Raw genomic sequence first — 25354 nt, 5'->3', positions numbered from 1 at the left:
GATTGCATCTCAGTCCCCATGTATGGGGAAGGTAGGAGCATCTGCCTTGTGATGTGTGGATGTCATTCAAAGTGGACCATATTTCCTAGGGGAATTCAAAGTGGACCATATTTCCTAGGGGAGCAAAAATCCACTGGGTCCTTGATAAAGTGTTTGTTCAGGCCTTTGGCATCCTTCCACCTTGCACACCAGTGATTTTCCAGGGAAAATCTAAGTCTTCGGAGCTCTTGCAGTGCAAGCCAAAAAGATTTAGTAGATTTGAGTCAGAATTTTGGTATATTATTTGCATCTTCATGTATTGTAAGATCCTTGTTTCCTTGAATATAATGGAATGCATAAAGGATTCTTATGTCACTGCAAATTTGGGGTGGGTATATGTGAACCAGTACGGAAAGCCATGGCTGTGGCATTGATTTTACTGTGCCTGTAATGATCTGCATTTATTTATTTATATTATTTATTTTCTGATTTGTAATGTGCCCTACCCAGATGTCTCAGGGCACATGTACAAAATTTAAAACAACAATGCATGGATCAGATCTGAGAGATAAGGTTTCCACTTCAATGCTTGCCAGAATTAGAAAAGAAAACATTCAGAAGACAGCAACTTCAATCTTCCTCTGACAAATTTAAACATGTTGGAGCCATCCAATTGTGGCTTCTCTAAGCTTTTGCCGCCAGTCCAACCAAGGCCATTCTAAAGGAGGTGCTTAGGGTGTTCTCTCCTTTGTTCAGACTGAGAACCATTTTACCAGGCTTTTTTTTTTTTTTTTTAAACCAGTACTCTTCTTTCATTTGACAACTCGTGTTCTCCTCCATGAATTGGCTGGTAAGAGGTGCTTGTGAAGTCAGTGACCTTCATGGACACTCAGGCCTTATCTACATGAGGGATTTGCATTTTTGTTATTTTAAATTGGTTTAGTTAAACAATGCTTTGTTTGTATTATCTTAAGTCAATTAGGAATCAGTTTAAGATAAACCAAAATAAGTCACTCAAACTGAAATAAAATGTATTCACACAGGAGCTTGCATCAGATTAACTAAATCAGTTTAAAATCAGGCCTTTAGTTATACTGGTGCAGCTTTATCAAGCAGCCAAGGCCTGAGTCATGTTCATTTCTGCAATACATCTCAGCTTCACTTAGTTCCGGGAGAAATTATACTCATTCTTCTAATGTGGATCTCCTGTACTGACAAATGTAGCACTGCCACCAAGACATGGATTAGCCATTTGTTGAGTTTCCAGCACATACAGACACTCACAACATCAGCAAGACAGTTGGTGACTGAATACTCTTCACCATCTGAATATTCTTCACTATTTCAGTGTTCTCACTCTTTTTTCCTGCTACCACTTACCTTGATTGCACCAACCACTGATGTCGTAAGTGCAGAATTGTAATGGCTGCACAGGACCGTAGAATACATTAAGAGAAACCTAAGGCGAAGAAACAAATCTTAGTAAATTCATTCCACATGAATCTATTAAACAATTCAGCATTATACAATGGTATTCCAGATAATCAAAAGTAAAAGGTTTATGACTTTTAAAGTAAAAAACATATGACTGACACTGGGTTACATTAAATACAATACAGAATAGCCCCACTTCAGTGTGACCCAGGATAGTGAGGTTTACATTAGCACTTCTAGTGCTAAATTGTGCTATAGTTTCTTTTATAGAGATTGTGTTTCTAGCTCTGTTCATAGGTTTGTGGACTACCCCTAAACTGACCTAGACCCCTAAATGATCCTTCAAGGCATTGACAGCTTCTAAGAGATGCTAAGCATCCTTATCTCTTATTAACATTAATGTGAGTCTAGGATGCCCCTGAGCACTTTGAAGTGCTCAGGACCTTGCATGATCAACACCCTACTGAAGTCCTCAAACTTATCAGTTCCTTAAAAGTGCATTTAACATTCTGAAAAAAACAGCTCTAAAAGAAGACATGGTAGGGTTATGGTTTAGTTTCTTTTAATGACCAAATTTTTTCAGATTACAAGTCTCAAATTGATTTTTATAAATGTCAGCTGTACAAGCCACACCCGAGATGCACGTCAGGCTGTATCTTCTCTGCCTCTGAAATCACAACCAGTAGTACCAATTTCGTTATGTGTGCTTACTTGACACTGGTTGGTGATGAGGTGAGACACAATAGAATCCTGCTCACTTTCCTATATTTTTATTTGCTCTGCTAATTGTAGCAAAGGCTCGTGTTTTATTAATATTCAGAATGTTTATAGCACCCAGATTGTGCTAGGTTCTTTAAAGAATAAACAAACATGGTTCCTGCCCTAAAGAGTATACAATCTATTAAACTCAATGAAATAATCTCATATAATTTGGAGAGAGGTGACATTTTAGTCATGTTTCTGACCACCACAGTTAAAATAAAAAATAAATATAAAAATGCCAGCAAGTGTTCTGATCATAGTCCGTGTTCTTAGAAATCTCCTGAGCTTCATTTCAATGAAGTACATTCTCCTAGAAATTCCCAGAGAACTATCTTGAGGATTTACTGTTTTCTGCCTAACTAACTACATTTCTGAGAGATGAAATAAAATTGCTGCCAAAACCTCTTCATTTATCACTGCCTTCTTACCCCAAGAAGCAGGAGAGAAGAAACTGAAAGAGAAATAAAAAATTTGTCCAGTGCTTGAAATCCATGACCTATTAAAAAGAAAGAAATATGCAATTAAATACTGTGTAATTAAATATATAATTTCATGGAAACATTGTTAAAATGAAAATATTCAAAATAAGAAAAACAACTGATTACAATTCATGCTAGTATTATGGAGGGTTTATATTCACATGGGAGATAGTTTTATACATTTAGCAGGCTAACAGTACAATTGATTTGTAACATATTCTTCAATTTTGTCTGTTATAGCAATCTTTACAGAGCAGTCACATTAGACTGCATGTTGCAAACACTATGCAACAAATGAGTAACTCTTTATACAGAATCTTGGTTTGAACTCTCATTCATGGATGCTCGTCTATAGTGCATATCATTAATATGCAACAAAATAGAATTTACACTAAACTAGTGAAAGGATAAAGAATTAAACCTTCTCCAGAAAAGACACCTATTCTATATCAATGTATTGCATATTTACAGCCTTTAGGGCCTAATTCTGCATCCACTGAAAGCAAAGGTAGGATTGCTACAGGTATTACTGGATACAGGATCAGACCCTAATCCTTCTTTTCAGTGAAATTTTACAAACTAGTGTGTCTTTAGAAGGTTTTTAAGTATGAGATTAGATATAAACAGCTCTGGGATCTAGTCCCCTCTCTGCCACAGGCTTCTGATGTGACCCAGAGCAAATCACTTAACCTGCCTGGGCCTCAATTTCTGCCTGTACAGCTGGACATGATAATTCTTAATCTTACAGGGGTATTTTGTGACTAAAATATGTAAATATTTGTAAAGCACTAGAGGAGATCCTTGGATAGAAGGGATTATTACCCCAATCATGCAAATCATCCTTATTCACTTAATTAGACTCATTCTACTCAACCCACATAAAGACTACTGACAATTCAATGGGACTACTCATATGAGAAAGTGTTTGCAGGATTCAGCATGCAGATACAATATAATTTAGAGGGGGGAGAAAATCTTAACCTTTGGAAACTTCCTCAACAATTAAAATAGCCCACCCTCTTTTATGCTACCTTTTACAGATGTAAACCAGGGATTGGTTTCCATAAGTGGAGCCACACCTTCTTTTACAGGCATACTTACTGCATGTTGCATGCAAAGCAGGAATTTACTCACATACCAGCAGGCAGGCACCTGCTAGCCTTGTTTACATGCAGTTCTCCAGTTACTGGGCACAGATGGTAAATGTGCACGCAAAGAAGGACTGCAATTTGGCCTCTCTTCATTTTGAAAATCAGACCCCGCAAGTGACTTGTTTGGATTCTTAGCTGTAGCTGCTTTGGGAATTAACAATAATTTATTTGATCTTCTGTCCTTTCAACACTCATTATGCACAGCTGTATGAAAGGGAGGGCTAGCTATACTGAACACTCATTTTTCTACCATTTTCACAAATGGGTGTTGGGCAATATTTTCTTGGAAGTGCACACGTTTTTGCCTTTGAGGTGAAAAGAAGCCCTGACTCTGCTCCCTAAAAAGATGCAATTGTGTATTGTGTGGGGAGATCAAAACACTCGCTTATGTTAACAAGATTTGTTTCCAGTGTGCAAAAGGGTAGGACTACTCTGAATCTCAAAAATTTCATTTATCTAGTCAAACAAAAGGCTCATGTATCGCTCTGAAGGTTGTTCCTTGGGAAGAAACACAACTAAACACAAAATTCACATATCAGTCTCTACTAAATGTGTCAATAAGATTCATTTGCATTAATTTTGATGATAAACTGGAATCATGATTGTTACAGTTACTGAAGAGACTTCATTTCTGTTTTGTTAGTTCATACTCCACTAACAATCAATCAGCCAGCTGTGTTAAGGACAAATTAATAACAGACACTCCTAGATTACCTCTTCCTCACAGCAGCCTATGAGATGCTTTATTCTACCAGATCTGTATAAGTCAGCAGGAGTGGGAACAGTTTCCATTCCACACAGATTGAACACAAATATTTTGGTTGGCATGTGGTTGTCTCTTCTCATTACAGGGCATAGACTGCACAGTGCCCATGTTGGATTACAGCAGAAAACCTTGTAATGTAGCACCAAAGCAACAAAAATTTCTGTTACATGACAACCAGGTAAAAATAGGTATCTCCCTTGATCTACAGATCATTCATCAATGTTCCCACATTACCATGGCATTTTCCATTATTTGAAGTAAATATTCATCATGCTGGGTCGGCTATACAAGTGTCTCTTATTCATAGTAACAGAACTTAATTCTAATAGGTACAAATATGTGTTCTCAATAGCCATGATATATTTGTGGGGTGGGGTCTTTTTAAAAACAAACTGTGCATGAAATTGCTTGTGAAAGGTGCCAGAGCAACAGCCCAGGACAATGAAATCCTTGATTTATTCGCAGAACAAGCATAGCGCAGACTGCAGCAGAGCAGACTTCCTCATGCATTCCCATCAAAATGCCTCAACCCTGCTTACAGGGATCACATCTAAGAGTGAGAGAGCAGTTCAATCCCTATAACCACATAAGCTTAGGCTCCACTGAGACTGCCAACTAGGGCCCTGGTAAGCTGTGTTTTTGTGATGGGGACACGGGTTCACTGGACTGAAGCCACAAGATGATGTTTTGCACAGAGGACTGAACTAAGCCATAATATATCTGTAGTGGGGTGACAATGTTCCACGTAACTGCAGAATTTTAAGAACACACCAGTATGAATGACACAAAGAACTAAGTGCCCAACATGCAGCAAAGAACAATATAATGAATAATAATAAATAATAATGATAATACATAAACTCTTATATAGCACTTTCCAACTGTAGATCGCAAAGCACTTTACAAAGGAGGTCAGTATCATTAACCCATTTTACAGATGGGGAAACTGAGGCTCAGAGCAGTGACGATGTGACTTACCCAAGGTCATCCAGCAGGCCAGTGGCAGAGCCAGGAATAGAATGTGGGTCTCCAGTGCTCTATCCACTGTACAACACTGCCTCCACTGATGTGCTATAATTGTCTATGAAGGGCCACTAAGCTATCCTGGGTTTATAACTAAGTGATATGTAGGTCACAAGTGGAAATGGGGTCTAGCTAACTCTGAATATTCTCTCTTTGATAGAAGACTAGATGGCATGGAAGTTGCTTGCTTTGGCTACTCTCAGCCTCATTTTAGAGCATTTGGCAAAACTGAAAGCTCATATAAATCACATGACACAGGTGGGACCTTATTTTGGGCACACTAATTCCAGCTGCTATTCATTAGTAAGTTTTACACACTGACTGGAAGAGGACTAGTAATATATAAAAAGGACTAATTAGAGTAAGGGTTTGCAGGATCTTTCTGGTGAAGAGAAAGCCCAAGCTATATGGAATCCAAATGCTGGCCTCCAAATACAGAGGGGAAGGTGCCTTGTAAAAACCCATGAAGCAGAGAGTCAAAATGAGAGATACTGAAAGCAATAATCTCATAATTCTAACTGTAATGGGAAAAGGTCAAAAGGAAAGACTGTTGTGCTAATTACGGTAGCTTTATTTGTTCTTTATCATGGAGAGAAAGTGAATTTACCATGTGATTACTCATCACTTTATGTCATTGAACTTCACTACATGAAAAAAAAAAAAAATCTTCCTAGCTGGCTGAAAAATTCATGGCCAGAACATAGCTGGACTAACACCATGTGCAATCCGAATGAAATTAACAGGATTGCCTAGGGATGTAGTTCAGGGCAGAATGTGGCCCTAAATTTGGAGAACGAGGCTAGAGCATTTTGTTTCAAGGAACTGTAGATAAAGCAAAATAATTAAAAGGGGTGAAATAATTAGGGTAGCGTAGTAGTGTGAGATGTCTAATGGTGCTGCTCACCTGCTGAAGGTCTCCAGTGGAGAAGCTAAGAATCATTGTGGGTATCACCATAAAATAAGCATTATAGAAAAGGACTCCATATTTTCCCAGCTCCTGTGAAAAATGAAACACACCTTTTGGAAACCTGGACCATTTGATAACAACCAACATCCTTGTAATATCCCTTCAGGCAATCTATTTATGAATGTGCAAAACTTCATGCAATACAATTTAAATGACAAATTTGTTATCATTAGGTTTCAAAACTAAACACTGAGCTGACCTACCATTTCAGTTAGCCTGTCTGCAGACTCAGTAAAGCAACACTGTACTAGTTCACATTCAAACATACATATCCATAACCATATAGTTAGAAACTCAGTTAGGCCTAAATCTTTAACTGCTTTGTGTTACACAGCTGAAGAATTTAGCCTGACATAGAGCCTGTCCATGAGAGAACTCACCACATCTACCACCCTGGATGATCCCAGGGTGGTAATATGGAGCGCTTTGAGTCACTGGCAACTGATGTAACCTAGAGCAATCCTGGGGCTGCTGTATATTTTGTTGACAGATTTGCCTGGTACAGGGGAAGCCAAGAATCAGTGGAGTCCAAAGGTCACCTTTTAGCGACACTGTGTGGTCCCTGACTGTAGCCAAATATCTGGGTTTTAATTTTTGCTTTAAAATGAAAGCTTAAATTCTGCAGAAATAGATGGAGTACAATGCATAGAATAAATTCAGTTTGACCTCTGTGATTACTAAAGGACATATAATCGGTGTAGGGATGAAATCCTGAAAACTCCCATCGACTTCGGTAGGGCCAGGATTTCACCCAAGGTGTTTAATGCTTGGTGTTTAAGGCTATATAACCTGCCAGCTTTATAGCACTTCTTGTTTTGAAGAACAAATTGCTTCTTGAATTACAAGGGATTAGTGCATAATCTGTTCTTTTTGTGTTAGTTTATTCTTGCACCATTTTGTTTTGGTCATTTCTGCATTAGAAAAAAACAAGAAAAACTGAAGAAAACAAGAATTGTAACTCCAAAATGGCTTCTTTTTAAAAATAACAGAGTAAAATTCAAAGATTTTGTTAGTTTGGAAAAAAAAATATAAAATGATTGTGAGATTAAATTGCTTAATGGAGTCACAATACCACCCAGGTGAGTACAGCATAGAAAGAGGCAACCTTCCACAAAGTCCTTACTTATATGCTTCAGACATGTTCTTGTGGAACCACCCACTGGGGCAAGATGGTTCATTTTTCATGCACGTTCAGTTCCGGGGCTCTCCAATGCCACCTATTATACCAGCATCACCACAACAGTTGGCACATTTAGTGATATAAAACACTTGGCTACTAAAAACTGGATTGAGATTAACATCATTCCCAAATCATTTTATATAATCTTTTGCTTTGATAAAGATCATTTGTGGCCAAAAAATTGTTCTCTTCTAGATACGCATGGTATCAAACACATTTTGCTTTTACTCTAGTTTCTGAATATAATTACTTTTTGAGAAAGTGAAGTTTATTTTTTCCTCCTTTAGTAAAACAAGATTATGTTACCCTCTGCCTCAAAGGCTAAATTGGGTGAAAATCAAATATGTTACTCACCCAGGCGTAGGCCGAGAAATTCCTAACAGCTTTTCCCTAAGCCAATCTATATTAAGAGTATGTAAATTAACTGGAATAATGAAGGCAAAAGAAATTAACTCTATTTGTTAAATTTGGTGTTACCCTGCTCGTACGCAAGAAGTCACATAACAGTAGATGACTTTCCATTATCACATACACAAAATGACTAAGTGCAACCTGATCACCACAAAATTACCTTTGGATCCATTTTCTGTTTAGTGTATACTCCATTTGCTGCCGTGAAGATATCATTTAGCAACACAAAGGTGTAGCCTTTCAAATTAAAAGAGAGATCTGATCTGGAAAAAAAATTATTTTTATATATATATATATATATATATATATATATATATACACACACACACATACATACACACACACACACACACACACACACACACACACACAAAAGAATATAAACCTTGAAAACCTCAGCAAATTCAGGGTTTTGTCTTAAGTCTTTTTTGTATGCTGAACTATTTTACATTTCCACAAATATGTCAATATTACAAACAAGTCAGCTCTTCACAGAAATTCATACAATAAAGGACTATCAATACTGTTCCATTCTACTTTTGCCCTGTTTTTCCATCTAGCTCAGTTCTGACAACATGTCCAATACTTACTGATCTTTTTCACACAAGCAGTAACTACAGATTAGAATCTGTATACCAATTTGTATAAGTAGAATCCGACAGGAAATAACTGTCTCTTCTGTTTTGTTTGATTATTATTCTCAAATAGGGCAATTTGTTTAAGTGATGGTGGAGCCATTAAATTCATGCCAGATGGAAATCATTCACTCAACTATATCTAACTGCTTTATACTTTGTATGTAGCTAACCAAAATATGCTACATTTCTCATGGAATTCCATCCGAATAAAATAATTTTCTAACAGGAAAGGCAGAGGAGACAGCAGAATACAGCTTCTCCTTCCCCCTCCCCGCCAAAGTGATCCATCTCAAATTTAAACTTGTACAAAATTATATGAACTATGTACATTGCCTACTCTAATTACATGACAACCAACAGACCACCCCCTTTCTATCAAGGATTGGGGTGGGAGGGTTCTTATGTTTGATTATATTTAGAATTTTATCAAGGAAAAACAGTTGCCCTTGTGTAGTCTTGGCTTGCGATGTTATTTATATTAGCATGTATATGCAAAACTTAGTAAAAATGTGGCTAACACAAACATTGTTCAGTTAGATCTAGATTTTGCCCTTATATGATTGTGACCCTCCCCCCCCCCCCGCCATCCACTTTAAGTAGATCTCTAATTTATTTCTTTAATAGGATTTGCACTCATCTAGGGGCAGATTAGCCCCTGAATAACCAAAACAAAAACAAACAAAAAAACCCCTCTAAACATTACTTAATGAGATCAAGTGAAAGCCTTACCCAGCAGCTATGAAAGCCCCAAGAATGATGGCAAATACACTGACTATAATACCCAGAGAATATCGTTTCCTGTAAACAAAAATCAGACAAGTTCATATTTAGAATATTAGAAGAGAATCTAATTGGCTTCCAGTCCATTTAAAAGGCTTCAAAAACAATTAGTATTTGGAAAATAGCTAACAGAAGGACAAATCTTGGTGGCCCTAAGCAAGCAAAGTTCTTTCTGACATCAAGGAGAGTTCTGCCTGTAAGGCCTTCAGGATTTGACCCTGTGAATATATAAAACCAGTAAGTAAGAAAATCTGCAGTCTGACAGGATTCTTATTGATGTTTTACTTTGCTAATCTTGTCATAATTTAAGTATAGTTTTTCTTCAGATATTGTTATTGTAACAATGCTAATACTCTAATACTTTGGGTTCTGTAAACACAGCTTGATAAACAGTGTCACAAATTGTCAAAGGTCCTCTACTGTTACATAATTTCCAAAGTAAAGCCAAGAAAAATATGTTTCAATGCTGGTGACAGTGGAACAAATTCTGCCTCAGGTACACTGATGCACCCACAGTCTTCAATAGGGTGGCATTTGTGTAACTGACTGTATGATTTGGTTTGTTGATTCTGGGACTGGTTATTACAACTCAAATTTCTTTTATACCAAACACCTGATATATTTTTAATTAATTTGGCCAAAGAATGCTGTTTACACAGATTGGTAGATGCCCACTTTGCCTTATTGAGCAGATACATTTTAAGGCCCAACCCAGCAAGCTGATCTGCATGAGCAGAACTCCTGCATAGCTCCACTGACTTCAACAGGGCTCCATGTGGGCACAAGGCTCTGCCTGTTTGGAGCAGTTTGCAGGATTGGTGTCTAAAAAGAGCAGACCTTAGCCAAACAAACAACAATTTGGACCAAACCCTGCTTATCTTACTCAGGTGAAGTGAAGTCACTAGACTCACTCATATGAATTAAAGTGAGTGGATTTTGTCCTAGATCCACAAAAATGTATATATTTTTTATTTTCACAAATAAATTCTAACTAGTTTCTATACTTTTTCCTCTGAGTTTCTCTAATCAGTGAAAATCAGCCATGCAACAGCCTGACTGAATACGACAAATCCTCCACTTGGTAATGATATCAAATAAAAGGTATTTTGCAAATGAAACAAATAAACAAAAATCACCCAAGTATGATGATTTCCAGCAGTAATGTAAGTGGAATGGTAAACTTCCTGAGCACTGTAAACATCGGCAAACTGTCCAAAAAAAGGAAAAAAGAAAAAAGAAAAAAAATGATCCAAGCACTGTGTCAAATGCAAGGCATTTTTATTCGTTTAATTCTTACCTAACTTCACTAAGCAGAAGATGAACTAAATAGACTAGCATTAAGAAGTTAGCAAAATGAATTCTCAGCCTGTTACCACACATAAAAATGTCAGTCTGACACCAGAGTCAGATTAGATAACATAATCACTGCAAATAAAGAGGCCTGCCAATTTTTCAAAAAAACCCCAAACCCGGCTACCTGTTACAAAGCTCCTCAGAGTTTGAAAAGAGGAAAAGGAAGAGAAATAGTTATTTTCAAATTCTACCTGATGAAGCCCCTATGAACTGATGATTTCTGTAGAAATCCTGGTTATGTTAAATAATGACGGCCTTTATTATAAAGTTTAAAGATGACCAGTGAATGTGGCTCTGTACATGAATAAAAGAAATATAATTCAAGGGATTGTGCTTAACATCAAACAGGTTTTGTGTTTAAAAAATGAAACGTAACCAAAAAGATGGAACTAGAAACATGTAAGTCGGTAGTAACCCTATCTATTAAAAAAAATGGTGGCATTTGAACAACAGATTGTTAGGATACACAATACCCCAGAATGCATCATTCTGTGTGTTTATTGATTATGCCTTTGCAGCTGATGTTTTGAAATGAGACACCTCCGCCATCTGGACCAATTAAGCCCTTTTACAAGGTAATGACTAGCGATCATGTTAAAAAATTATACAAATCCTAGTTTCAGGCTTACAACTCACTGAAATCTTGGATTTATTCATCTATATCTTGTCTTCAGGACAAATTCTTTCAAAAACCAGATGTGAAGTGGAAAATTCCATGTGGTGAATAACATAGTAACAATTAAAACACTGCAGTATTCCTTAATTTATTATACGAAATCATGGAGAAAAATTGTGATGAGTAAATCTAAAAGTATATTTTTGCAGTGGAAGATGGGTGTCTTGCATTTGGAATTATAATAAACCAATACCTTTGTATTTCAAAATAATTTGTGAACCAAACTACAACAATACGTACTGTTAGATTTTGTTGAGCTGAAAGCAATTCCAAATTCACATGTGCAAATGAATTATTAACTACCATATTGTTGCCGGCCGTACAACAGTTATAAAAGGATCAGTCACATTGGAAAATTGCCATGTGACTTTAATTGGACTATTGGTGATTACATGCTATACACCATGGGTAAAGGGTTTCAGAATCAGGTCCTCACTCTCTTTAAATTATAGAAAATTCATTTGTTATCTTAAAAAGAAAAAAAACAAGATATATACGCCACCAAAGCCTCTCAAACATATGAAACACACATCCAAACCCTTTTTAATTCCTAATTTTAATCTATTTTAATTTACCATTAAAACACTGTAAAATACAGAAAGGTTTATGATGGGGGTTTTCATGTTTTTTTCTAAGTTTGGTCCACATTTTACCAGAGGTTCTCTCACAGAGCACTTGCCCTGCCCATTTATGTTCACACAGACCACTTCCCCTCCCAGTGACAACTGAATGCCATTTATGGGTAAACAAGGAAAAGTTAATTAAAGAAAGTATTTGTGGTTTTTAGTTGTCTTCTATGCATTAAGCATTTAGTTCTATTGGAGAAAATTTAAGCCCTTCTTTTTTCCTTCATTTCATCTCCCTCTCACATGTACTCTGTTTCTCTCAGCTGGAAACAAGGACCATCAGCCCCATTTCCACAGACTACGGTTTGGGACCCTCCAGTATTCCAACATTATTGGAAATTGCTCCATGGGCACCACTACAGCCTCAGGTGCTACTACAACCATGCTGCCTATGATCCCTTTCCACAGGGAGCTTGGTCCCTCAATTCATATAGCAGATCCTAAGTCATTTCAGTCCTGTCAATAATCCTTATACCTGGAGCCCTAGTGTGAAGGCAACCACCATGGAGTAGTGTTCAGGGGCATACAGAACATGTAAATATGTATGCCTTCTGTATGTCCTCTCCACAGCCTGCCCTTCCTATCCAGTGAAACCAAGCTGGTTCCACTACATGTGAATTCCATCCATCCCCTGTACCATTCTACGTAACTCATGCAAGACTTTTGTTTACAAAGAAAAATAAATAAATAAATAAATAAATAAATAAAAATACCTAGCTCTTATATATGGCTTTTCACCATAGATTTCAAAACTATTCATATGCATGTAAAGGCATTTTTCTTACAGGTTTCACCCCTCTTGTTGGGCTATCCATGGAATGCTGGCCATTCACGTGAAGAGAAGAAACATTTAACAAACATTTATTATTGCAGTGAAACTGCGTTCACACTCTATGTTGGTACAAACCATGCTAACCCTTCCTAAAGGCAGCACAGAGATTGTAAACTGACCAGCGGCTTTGGTTGAGATTTTCAAAGCAGTGCTGGGGATTTAGTCACACATCATCTATTAAAATTAATGTGCAGCTAAGTTCCCAGCACTGCTTTGAAAATCTTCACCTTTCACCTTAAACTTTGTACCTACAAGAATAAAATAATAAAAACCAAATGGTCTGCTATGACCTGCGCTTACTGTACCTTAGTTTGCTGGTGCTTGTTAATCCACTTATGTGATTTCCAACATAAAGCAGAGGCAGAGGAAACAACTGCAATAAAGTCAGAGCACAAATCGGATTAGACCCTAAGCTTTAAACTACTGTTGAGGAACTTTGAGTTATTTTACTTGTGTAAAATTCCTAAAAGAGATTATTCTTCTTAGGGGGAGAAAAGAACCCCACATCCACTGAATTTATTAAACAATATCCTCGACTGGTGTTTATTGGCATAGCTCCATTGACTCCAATAGAGCAACTCTGAATTACATTAGCTGAGGATCTGACTCAATAATAGATTAAAAAAGAAATACTCAGCACTTGACTGGTTTCACTTTTGTAAAATTAATACTTGATGATTAGCCTAGACCTTCTGTTTTTATTTAGATTTAAAACAGAAAGCAATTGAGCAGGTGGAATGAAAGCACGAGTGATCTTCTGTAAGGACACAGTAAAGTACACAGAAGAGCATATACTACTATGTATAGAAAAAGAGATTATTTTAAGTACAGCTATTGAGGAGTCCTAGTGAACAATCATATAAATTATACAGACTGCTGAAAAGAAAATTTAGATGTTTAGGGCTAGGTTAGATTGTAGGTCCTTTAGGGCAGCACCTATAACAATGTGGTCCTGACACTGTAGGATTGCCAGGTGTCCGGTTTTCGGCCCTAGCTCCACGCGGCTCCCAGAAGTGGCCACCAGGTCCTTGTGGCCCCTTGGCGCCTGGGCAGCCAGGAAGACTCCAGGTGCCGCCCCCTCCCCTTGTGTCAGCTCTGCAGTGCCCATTGGCCAGGAACCACGACCAATGGGAGCTGCGGAGGCAGCACCTGTGAGCGCGAGGGCAGCGCACGGAGCCTCCCTCGCCGCCCACGTGCCTAGGGGCTGCAGGGCAGGGACCTGGTGACCGCTTCCTGAAAGCCATGGTAAGCACTGCCAGGACTCTGCACCCCAAGCCCCTTCCACACCCCAACCCCGTCCCAGCTCGGAGTCCCCTCCCACACCAAAACTCCCTCCCGGAGCCTGCACTCTGCATACCCCAACACCCTGCCCCAGCCCTGAGCCCCCTCCTGCATCCCAAAACTCTTATGCCTGACCCCACCCCAGAGCCTACTCCCCCAGCCACAGTCCTCAAACCCGACCCGACCCCCAGCCCAACCCCCGGCCCCAGCCCAGTCAAAGTGAGTGAGGGGGAGTGGGGAGAGCAAGCAAAGGAGGAAGGGGGGATGGAGTGAGAGGGGGCGGGGCCTTGGAGCTGGAGTGTTCACTTTTCTGTGATTAGAAAGTTGACAACCCTATGACTCTGACAGGAGCCTTTGGGCCCTACCACGATACAAACAAATAACAACAACAGATTGCATCTAGCCTGAACAGAGCGTGCAAGGAGCTATGTATCCCTGACACAGAAAGACCATGGGAGTCTAAAGCCAACAGAGGAACCAGAGGGGACAGAGAGGAGCCATAGCTCTGGCCTGGCTCTACATGAGCTAGCAGACCTGGACCGGCATGGAGGGGGGAGTGGACATACCACAACCATGCCTGGTGTTGCTGTGTGTGTTCCCCAAGAGACATTGAATTATGTGCTTTTAAAGCTCTATGTGACAAAAGCATATAGACATGAACATTTTATTTATTTTTAAAAGTATGCCATATTTGCTTTCAAGTGGAAGGGAAGAACAAAGGAGACGCAAGCGGAACGGAGCGACAGTATATTTACAGCCTACAAATCTCTCATAAAATGACCCTGCAAACATTTAGCAATAACAACCCCCTGCTGCAGTATTTTATCCAGAAAGAGAACTTTAGATATGGGGTGAAAATGGAACTGAGAGCAATGGAAAAGAGAATATATTTTCACTTATTGTAATGGTGAAAAAACACAGACAACTGCAGCTCAACTAGCAGAATCCCAGAGGGCAGTGAAAAATTTGCCGAACAAAAGCCAAATACCGAGAGCTTCTCCCACTGAAATCAGCAGTTTGCAGGCACAGGTCTCAAATTCAAAGTTCGGATTAAATTTATCTGTAATTTAAAGATTCTCCATCTCAAATGTGGGTCCAGTCATGCCAACTGCTGAGCACCCTCAACTCTAGAGGAGCTGAGAGCGCTTGGCATCTAGCAGGAGGCCTTTTTGTTTCATTTTGTGGCCTCTGGCTCTCCTTCAGCATGATGGATAAGAGCAATGCTAGAGTACTCTATACTGGGAATGAGAAGCCACAGTGATGTAAGAAAACTTGAAAGTGAAAGGGAGTCTAACTGTGCTACAGTTAATTACAGCCTAAATACACTTTACAAACTAAAAGAATCAACAAATATAAACGCAACTGACGTGCTGAGACTAGGAAAATCCGGTATTATGGCTGGTACATAGCTGCTGAAATATTGCAACACTGATTGCTCAAGATATAGTTCCAGAAAACCTCCAAAGCATTAATACTGAAAAATATAAAAGAAAACGCCTCGCACCGAGGGAACAGCAAGGAAAGAATGTATGTGGGGGAGCAGTATGCATGGGGAACAAGTTTGTCTCAAGGATCCGATACGTTTGTGACATTTGAGCTACTGCTCTTAGTACCAACCTACCCACTGAGACTTCTTCCCTGACCACATTAAGGAGAAAAACAGGTGTCCCCCATGGTCATAGGTGTTCCTGCAAGACTTCTATACATAGAAGGGCCATTGATTTCAATGGGAATTCCATGTAAATAGGGCTCTTGGGATCAGGCTCTTTAGTTGTAAGGTGTGTTCATGCTAAAACTTCTTAGGCCCTATAGGAAGGATAGTTCTGTAATTAAGGTGCCAGGCTGGGACAGAAGAGATCAATGGAAGAACTGGGAATTGAACCCAGACTTCCTGTGTGACTTTGGGCAAAGCACTTAGGCCCTGATCCTGCATCAAGATGCACACGGGCAGACCTCTGCACCCATCAAAAGTCCCAGTGACTTCCATGGCGTTCTGCAGTGGTGCAAGCGTCTGCCTATGTGCATGTCACTGCAGGATCAGTGCCTTATTCACTCTGTGTCTCAGTTCCCAGTATGACAAATTGAGATACTAGATCCTTTCTCCTATTCTTTGTCTTGCCTTTTCAGACTATAAGCACTCTTACTATGTGTATGTAGCACATGTAGTACAATGGGTCCTATTTGCATATATTTAAATAATAAATAATAAATAATAATAATAATAATAGTGTTTTCCCACTGCAGAATACTGGAGTCAAACTGTGGGGCTGATCTGAGAAGATAATTTTATTGTTAGACACTACCGTCTCAAACGCATCCTCTCTCATGCCAAACACAAACTACATAATCAAACTGCACTTTAATTCTGTCTCTATAAAATGCAAGATTGTTATCATAAAATCAAATTATCTACTTACAACAAATTAATAAAATAAAGACACAAAATCAAAATTTCATGGAACATCTGGAAAAGTCAGAATGTTTGCAATTTTTCCATTGTAGCTTCTGTCCAAAGAAAACATTTTTGAAAAACTACAGTAAGAAGACTATTGACAAAGTATAATTTCCTTCTAAATCAAAATCCAGACATTTCATACCTTCACAGGGATATTTTTGTCCAAATCAGGGAAGTGAATAATCTTATTTAATTTTGACACATACAGAATAAGTATGGTGGTTGCCATCTAAGAAAAAAGAAAAGAAAAGCAAGACACAATGTAAGAGCCAAAAGCTATTTTAAACCCACATATATAATAACCGTTTTCAAGACAAGTTCATTACACATATTTGACAAGTACAATACTAGACAGCATATCTATTAAGTGTAACTTTCAAAGGACAGTAACAGAGTACAAAGAAACAGTTGGGATATTTTTCTTTTTTTTACCAACCATATTGGTTGAAACTACAATACAAATATGACATGCTTTACTGGCATGAGAACATTAGTGACACCTTAACATACTGTATATGCTCATTGGGTAATTGACCAAAGAAAACAGATGATCAATGCTCTATGCAAATGTCTTATTACTCGTGGATTCTCTCAACCAATCAGAATGCAGATGAATAAAGAAGACCCAGTCCTACAGCTTTCCTAATGATGTGTGAGAGAGAGGGCTGTGTGTGGACCAATATAGTGGCAAAGCAATTAGTAATCCATGTATGTATGGAGAGAAAGCATGGAAACCCCATGGATTCTTAGGTTCTGTGAGGAAATCTGGCTGCATCCGTGCAGAACTTGGCTCACTCTGAAGTGCTCCCCTGGTTTTTCTGCTCTTTTACAGCAACATGACTCCCTTAGGAGCCCTGGCGCCATTGGGACTTCACCAGCACCTCTACATTTCAACCTCCTCAGTGAGGTCAGGGAGATCAGTCACTACCCTACGTACATAGGAGAAATTATCACCTCACCAACTTTCCAGCAGAAATCTGCATGGTACAGAGGAGAATATACCATGGAGAACAAGAGTTCCCTACTCCCATTTCAAGGCTGAGGAGCCCCAAAGATGCATTTGTTGTATGGAGATGTTCCCACAGTCTCTGGAGGTAGACAGCATGCCACTGCAGTCCTGCTCTTTTCTTTCACATAACTGAGCTCTCTTCTGGCCATTTTGCTTCCCTCTATATCAATTTGCAGAGAGGTGCTTGTGGCCCACTGTTTCCCTTTTGTTCTCTGATCTCAGCACCTTCTTGCCCTCATTTAAAAATCACAGCTCTCTCTTAAATTGTTTAAATTAACAACAAATAAGACTTCCCCCTAAGGCTCTATTCTCCCCACCCATTCCTTCTTTGAGTAATCAACTCTTTTCTTTCCCAGTGTAGACAAATGGTTAGATATTTCTTTTACCAGTTTCAACAAAGATTTCTCCCTTTCTCCTACTACACCATTGTCCTCAGTTTTATTGTCCCCTCGGCCTCTGTAGGCAAAGAATAAAAATTATGTGGATCCCTATTAGCAAACTGCAAGGGAATTAGACAGAACTGTGAGGGAATGCAGAGACAGTGCCACCACACATACATTCCAGGTCTTCAGTGGATCCCCTGGGATCCATATGGATCTGGGGAACTAGCAGATTTTGAGGGCTGAGTATCTTGTTGACTGAATTTTTCAAGAGAAAAGTTTGTGGCATTTCCAGTCCTCTACATGGGTTTTCCCACATAAGGGTTGAATTGGATCCTAATTTCCTCCAGGGCATTAAAATAAAATAAACTGTGAGGAAGAGTGATTTCTTCCATAACAATAGTATTGCACTGTAAGATGAAAGCACTTAATTTTATTATCAATCTTAACTACAGTATATTAAGTGTTATTGTTGAACATACCTGTCCAATTCCAAGAACCATTGGAGATGGGAATCTGAAAAGAAAAGAGAACTATAAACACACATACCACAACAACAAAAGTGTGAGGAAGCAATAGGGTACCTATTCCTTTACGCCAAGCTTATCAAAAATGGGTGTCTAAATCCATGTTAGATACCTACATGACTGGCCAAATTTTCAAAAGTGCTGAGCAACCGACATCTGTCACTGAAGTCCCAGGTAATCTTGTACTATTCTAATCAAAGGCAATTCCCTCCTCCACACCCTCCCAAAATACAATATATCACAGGCTGTATAAATGTTGCAGAAACATACATTGGCTGCTTAAAAAAAAGCCTATTTCTCCACCCTCTGGATTGGCTTCAGCCCAAAGCAAAAAGATACTTCAAAGGAAGGGATGCAGTTTGAGTAGGATATTTGTAGAATCATAAAGCCCCTAAGGACCTTTTTTTAATCCATAATAAATTAATTTTTAAAAAAATTTAAGGCACTAATTCTCCATGGGTATCTTGATGTTAGGAGATGGGTCTAGCAACAAGTTCCTGCAGATGCTTCTTATCCCATAGCAACACAGGCCAGAATCTGTGGGTGCAAACTTGTTAAGTGCTGAAAGACCTCAACTCTCCATGAATTTAATAGGGCACTGCTTCTCAGGAGGCACTTAGCATCTCGCAGGACTGATCAGCACCAGGGTTGTTTTGCACACAAACTTTCACCACAATAGCAAAACATGAATTAGACCCTATTTTGGTGCAAGTCTGCATGTAGCTTAAGGAAGCAAGCATCTGATTTCTTGGCAAGCTTTCTAACTGTGCCAGTATCCAGCATCCAGCACTCCATGACAGTGTGATTATGAATCACAGAGGTTACTAAAAACTGAGCAAGTACTAGGAAGTGCCCTTCTCAGCTGAGTGACCTCAGACCAGAACTGTAGGGTTAGCAGTAGAAACAATCTGAACAGAGCAGGAAGAATGTCATAACTATATTCAAATCATAATATAAAGAGAGGGTCCAAAAGGTCCACAAGAGAGAAAACTTCTGGGAAATAGAGATGAGATTCTGGAAATACAGAAAGGAAGAGACAGGATATTTACTGATAGATGTATAGCATATTCTGTTCATCACTATATGAGTACATGGTCTGTATCCATCTATACAACAAATGAAAGCTTGTATTATATGAAGATCTGGGAGACACGTAATAGACCATAGTCGTATGTTTCAAAGAGCACTAGCTTTTAGCAAATGCAGGAGAAATTGTATACCATTTTTTCCTCAGCTTCTGATAAATATTGGAATAAATAAGTTTAAAGAGAGAGACTGGGCTCTGTAAAGACGGCAATATTCTTTAGCTAAGGGTGAGGAATCCCAGAAGTAACATCTGGCCAAGAGGACTGTGACTGAATGTGATTATTGTTTCAAGCCAAAAGATGTAATATCTTTTGTTTATTATTAATTTAATAGAAGTCTGTTTTTAGTTTTACAACTGTTTTCCTTTGTATACCTTAAAATGCAGGATATCAAAAAAAATTCTTCCATCCCTAGTTCAAAACACAAAGTTTTGTACATTGTTGTGGTTCTTGATTGCAGAATTTATCTGTCAGTCTGTGAGAGACAATGATTCCTACAAATAGCTGGACTTTCAGGTATACAGATAATTAGGCGCTAAACAGGTGTTTGGGGAATTCCAATCTTTTGTATGTGACGGAACAGTGGTTTTGCTGCTAAACTGTCAAGAATCTTCAAATCAGGAAAATGCTTCTTTATTATTTTTCTCCCATACCTAAGAGGGAAAGATTTAACAACAGTAGTTGTTTGACTTCTGTGCTGCTACTGGTGATGGGATTACAACACTAATAATCATATTCACTCGTTGACCTTATTCACTTTTTTTACTAATTTTTTATTAGACTTGTTCTATTACTTGAACTGGGATTAATTCTGTATTTGATTTTGTTTTCTAATCAAATCAATGGGATTCCATTGGCCACAGGGATCTGTGTTAGTGAGCCTCGATGTAGGACATAGGCCTTCAATTTGCCCTGAGGTTTTTTGTGAGCACGTAGGTAGAAGAATGATCTTATGTGTAAGGATCTGATTTGGAATTCAGGAGATCTGGATTCAGACTCCCTCTGTGACTGCAAATAAGTCACTTAAGCAGGAATTTTCAAAAGAGCCTAAATTTTTCCTGACAGTTTCAGGTGGGTTTTGACCAGCTATGGAGATGGTCGACATTTCTGAAAAAACATTATGATAAAATGTTGAGGGGAAAAAGCAATAAAAACCCTTATTTTTTTACCACACTGCTTTCATTATTTGTGCATATTGGAACTAAATCTGATCTAAAATTAAATGGATTAACCACACCCGGCCTGGATCTTTGTAAATGTCAGTTTCAGGGAGTGCTTGAGCATTTATAAGTCTATTACTATTGACAAGCTGTCTGGAGTGGCTCAGGACTGTGAGTGCCTACCTCAGGGCAGACTGTCAAAAACAGGGCAGACACGCCAAACTGGTGGTATTTTCTATAATTAGATTTTACCAACCTGGTATATAATCTGAACTCCTGAATCACTATAACTGTCTTACCATGGAGTCACAGACAGTCTCCTTAGGCTCTCCAGTCTATCTTGCCACCCAGGCAAGCTGGATTTAGTGATAAATGGTCACTTACACCAAAAAGCACAAAATATTCAGGTTGCTCCCAGTCCCAAGAGACAGGTCACTTATCCCAGGTCAATTGGTATCTCAGATCTCACACCAAGACAACCCTTGTAGCCAATTCTGTAATAAACTAACTAAAGGGTTATTAAGAAAAAGAAATAAGAGTTATTTACAGGTTAAAGCAAGCAAGTAAGCATATAACACAAATGAGTTGCAGTCTAAATCCTAAGAATGACAGTGTTGTAGTGATTGGTCAATGCAAAATGTCTTTTTTCAGGGCTAACCCACGCCAAGTGGCATGGATATCTCTATACTTATGTTTAGGAATCCTTGCCACTCAGAGTCCAGACAGCATAAAAGATTCAATTTCTCCTTGTCAGGGATTTTTATCCCCTTCTCTCCAGAGCCCAAAACTGATGGGATGAGTTCTCTTCTTCAGGGAGGCAGTTAGAAATGCAATCAACAAAGTCTCTGCCCTCTGATGCTACAGAATATGTCAATTGCTTTTAGTGGACCATTCTTGTATGCAGGGCGAGCACTTTACCGTAATCAATGCTTCTTTTCTGATTTGTTGAATTATACAATTACAGAGGTTTACAATGCAAGCACTCAATATAGCTTTACACCATGGGCTATAGAGATTATAAGTGAGATCAATACATGCAGCATCCTACAAGCATTTTATGAAATACAAACACAAAACATCTAATATCTTATCAACATAATATCTAATATCTATTTTGATGATGTTAACACACAAGTAAACAAGACTGGTTTCGAGCTCTGCATTTGTAAGTGTTCAGTGAGGCTGGGCATGAGCTGGCACCTGTTCCGTCAGCATCACAACTACATCCTTGTACTTAAAACTACAGACATCGTTTACAGTGATGAAAAAGTCTGTGAACGTTGTTTGACAGTACTGATATTGTAAACCAACCTGCTTTGCAATGGAAAAAGTGTTTCCTTTGCAACTCTAGAGATTCCTTGATAAGACAAACTTGGAATTGTATCACTTGACCAATGCTATCTTATAGGTGAAAATCAAAGAACATAACCTTTCCTCAACCTAGCACGTGTAATTTACTGCTGATTTATCCTCTGTACAGAACCAGCATTAGATATAGATGATGTAGGTGGCCAACTAAATTACATAATCTATGGGAACCCTGGATGTTGGTGTCTCCCATTAAAATAGGCAGAGTTGTCTGGCATAAGTAAAATCTTAATATATTTCTCTATATACAAGTATATTTTCCCCCCTCCACAGTAGTGCACTTCACTGGCTGGTTGCCTCTGACCTCCACCCAAGATGTGGCTCCATTATTTCACTCATGGTCCTTATGTACGCTTTGGGATCCTTCAGAATGAAAGTGAGCATGTAAAGTACAGGTATATAATGTGTGTAACACAGCAAGTTATCCAGCGAGCCAGCACACCCTGAACGAAGGAAGTGTCTCTCTAACCCTAGTTATATATATATATATATATATATATATATATATATATATATATGTTTTGGTGCAGACACCTTGAATCCCTCCTCGGGCCCCTCCAAAAGCCGGCTAGTCCTACCCACGGATTTGCAGACAGGACGGAGAACTAAGAAAGCCCGGGGGGGGGAAGGGGGGGCAGCAGCAGCAGCTAGGATTGGGGCTGGCTCCCGCGCCCACTTTGGAGGATGGAGGGCCAGCCCCAGCATAAATATTCCTTTTGCAGCTGGCAAATCGCGCGTGGGCGTGAGCGGCGTTGTCCGAGGGGGAGCGGAGGAAGTGAAGCTGGGGAGGAGCCGGGCAGAGGGACCGGAGCCCTGGCCCCTCGTCTCACCGGTAAGTGGTCAGCACGGTCTTGTTCACCAGGACGATCAGGAAAGAGCAGGTTCCATAGAAGAAGGCGGAAAGCAGCCTGGCCAGCGGCGGCTGGGCGGCAGCAGCCGGCTCCTCCTCGGGCTGCCCAGCGCTCATCTCCTCGGCCGTGCAACGTGCCTGGGCCGCCGACGACAAACCCCAGCCCCTGGAGAGCGGCGAGCCGCGCCGCCGGACATGCCCGCGGCCCGGGGGGGGGGGGGGGGGAGAGAGACCCAGGGCAAGCGCCGCCGGCCCAGCCCCTCCTTCCTCAGCACCAAGGCGGCGAAACAGGAAGAGCTCGCGCCCAGCCAGTCCCCGCCCTCCCTGCGCAGGCGCGGGCGCCTCGCCGCTGCCTCTGCCTCTGCCCGGCTGACGCCTCGGAGGCGTGTGGCTGGGGCCGGGCGCGGGGTCCCGTCGCCCGGCTGCGCTGCCAGGCCCTTTGCCCGGTTCGGGCTGAGCCCCGGCGTGGATGGAGCCCAGCAGCTCCAGCGCGTAGGCTGGAGCCTGGAAAAGTTGGGTAGACTAGCGCCTCCGCGGGCCCGGCCCGGCGCTGGAGAGAGACGCCAGCTGAGCGGTTTCCGCCCGCGTCCCAGCCAGGTGGGCGTCTTTGCCTTCCGAATTCGTTCCTCTCTCTCAGCGCCACACGTCCGCTCCTGGGCTTGAATAGAGACTGGGAATGGATGAGTCATTACACACAGTAAAACTATTGCCCCCTGCTATTTCTCCCCCCCCACTGTTCCTCTGATAGTCTTGTTAACTGCTGGAATTAGCCTACCTTGCTTGTCCCCATGAAAGGTTTTCCTCCTTTCCCCCCCCCTGCTGCTGGTGATGGCTCATCTTAAGTGATCACAGGTTTCAGAGTAGCAGCCGTGTTAGTCTATATTCGCAAAAAGAAAAGGAGTACTTAAGTGATCACTCTCCTTACAGTAAAAAGAAAAGGAGGACTTGTGGCACCTTAGAGACTAACAAATGTATTAGAGCATAAGCTTTCGTGAGCTACAGCTCACTTCATCGAAAGCTTATGCTCTAATAAATTTGTTAGTCTCTAAGGCGCCACAAGTCCTCCTTTTCTTTTTGCGAATACGGACTAACACGGCTGCTACTCTGAAACCTCTCCTTACAGTGTGTATGATAAACCCATTGTTTCATGTTCTCTGTGTGTGTGTATACAAATCTCTCCTCTGTTTTTTCTACCAAATGCATCCGATGAAGTGAGCTGTAGCTCACGAAAGCTTATGCTCTAATAAATTTGTTAGTCTCTAAGGTGCCACAAGTACTCCTTTTCTTTTTGCGAATACGGACTAACACGGCTGCTACTCTGACTCCTAGGTCTGTGTGCGATGTGCATGTCAGCATGGGGCCTGTAGGTATGATAGCAAACAAACCCAAACCCCCACAATGGAAAAGGACGTGCAAAGCTAGAGTTTAGTGATTGTTAGGGTATGCGCTTGTGGCAGTTTTTTGTTTCTGAGGATGAATTGAGTGGCTAGAAATACATACTATGTACATATTCACCAGTGTTAAACATGAATTAAATGTAAGGAATTTGAAAAGCAGTGATTGAATATTTAAGCTCTCGCTACACAATTATTGCACCCATTTAACTTACGGTGCGTTTTTTAAACTTATTTTGGCCGTACTTGTGAGTTACAGTGCAATAAAGGAGCCCCTGGTGCACCAGCTCGCTACCCGTCCACACTGGCAAGGCACGTAGAGCGCTCTGACTCCGCGACTACAGCACCGCGGTTACTCCACCTCGGCGAGTGGAATAAGGTTTCCTGCATCCCTGCGGGAGCGCCGCGGCACCAGTGTGGATGCCCTGGTCCTATAGTGCGCTGTGATCGGCCTCCAGAAGTGTCCCACAATGCCTGTGCTAGCCACTCCGGTCATCACTTTGAACTCTACTGCCCTGCCCTCAGGTGACCAACCGTCAGACCCGCCCTTTAAATTCTCTGGGAATTTTGAAAATCCCCTTTCTGATTGCTCAGCCAGGCGTGGAGTGCTCATAGCGAATCTTTCCAGGTGACCAGGCCTCCATGCGCCTGGCAAGCCCCAGTATGGAACAATGGCAAGGTGCTGGACCTCATCAGCATTCGGGGGGAGGAAGCTGCCCAGTCCCAGCTGCGCTTCAGCTGTAGGAATTACGATACCTTTGGGAAGATATCAAGGGACATGATGGAAA

General features: G+C 40.3%; 2 protein-coding genes across 4 annotated transcripts in view; one reads left to right on the top strand and one right to left on the bottom strand.

Moving 5' to 3' along the window:
- SLC35D2 (solute carrier family 35 member D2) overlaps positions 1-23289 on the bottom strand; it is a 31443-nt gene extending 8154 nt beyond the window's left edge. Inside the window, exons 1-10 of one of the 3 annotated variants that reach the window (XM_038401972.2) lie at positions 23153-23289; positions 18665-18698; positions 16936-17022; positions 13363-13430; positions 10707-10778; positions 9520-9588; positions 8313-8415; positions 6499-6591; positions 2604-2671; positions 1360-1438 (exon numbers count right to left, since the gene is read on the bottom strand). In XM_038401972.2, coding sequence (XP_038257900.1) covers positions 1360-1438; positions 2604-2671; positions 6499-6591; positions 8313-8415; positions 9520-9588; positions 10707-10778; positions 13363-13430; positions 16936-17022; positions 18665-18698; positions 23153-23289 — 810 coding nt within the window. The remainder of the gene's footprint in view (positions 1-1359; positions 1439-2603; positions 2672-6498; positions 6592-8312; positions 8416-9519; positions 9589-10706; positions 10779-13362; positions 13431-16935; positions 17023-18664; positions 18699-23152) is intronic. The other 2 variants (XM_038401973.2, XM_038401974.2) reach the window with 2 other exon arrangements.
- On the top strand, positions 18826-25354 carry LOC122460469. Its single transcript, XM_043515469.1, has 3 exons — positions 18826-18883; positions 23045-23769; positions 24826-25354. The coding sequence occupies exons 1-3, from the start codon at positions 18826-18828 to the stop codon at positions 25093-25095; spliced, it is 1053 nt and encodes a 350-aa protein (XP_043371404.1). The 3' UTR covers positions 25096-25354.

The sequence above is a fragment of the Dermochelys coriacea genome, chromosome 5 (genome assembly GCF_009764565.3).
Source record: "Dermochelys coriacea isolate rDerCor1 chromosome 5, rDerCor1.pri.v4, whole genome shotgun sequence".
In the NCBI taxonomy this organism is placed as follows: Eukaryota; Metazoa; Chordata; order Testudines; family Dermochelyidae; genus Dermochelys; species Dermochelys coriacea.
The sequence above is the reverse complement of the archived record's forward strand: the minus strand, read 5'-3'. Positions and strand labels throughout refer to the sequence as shown.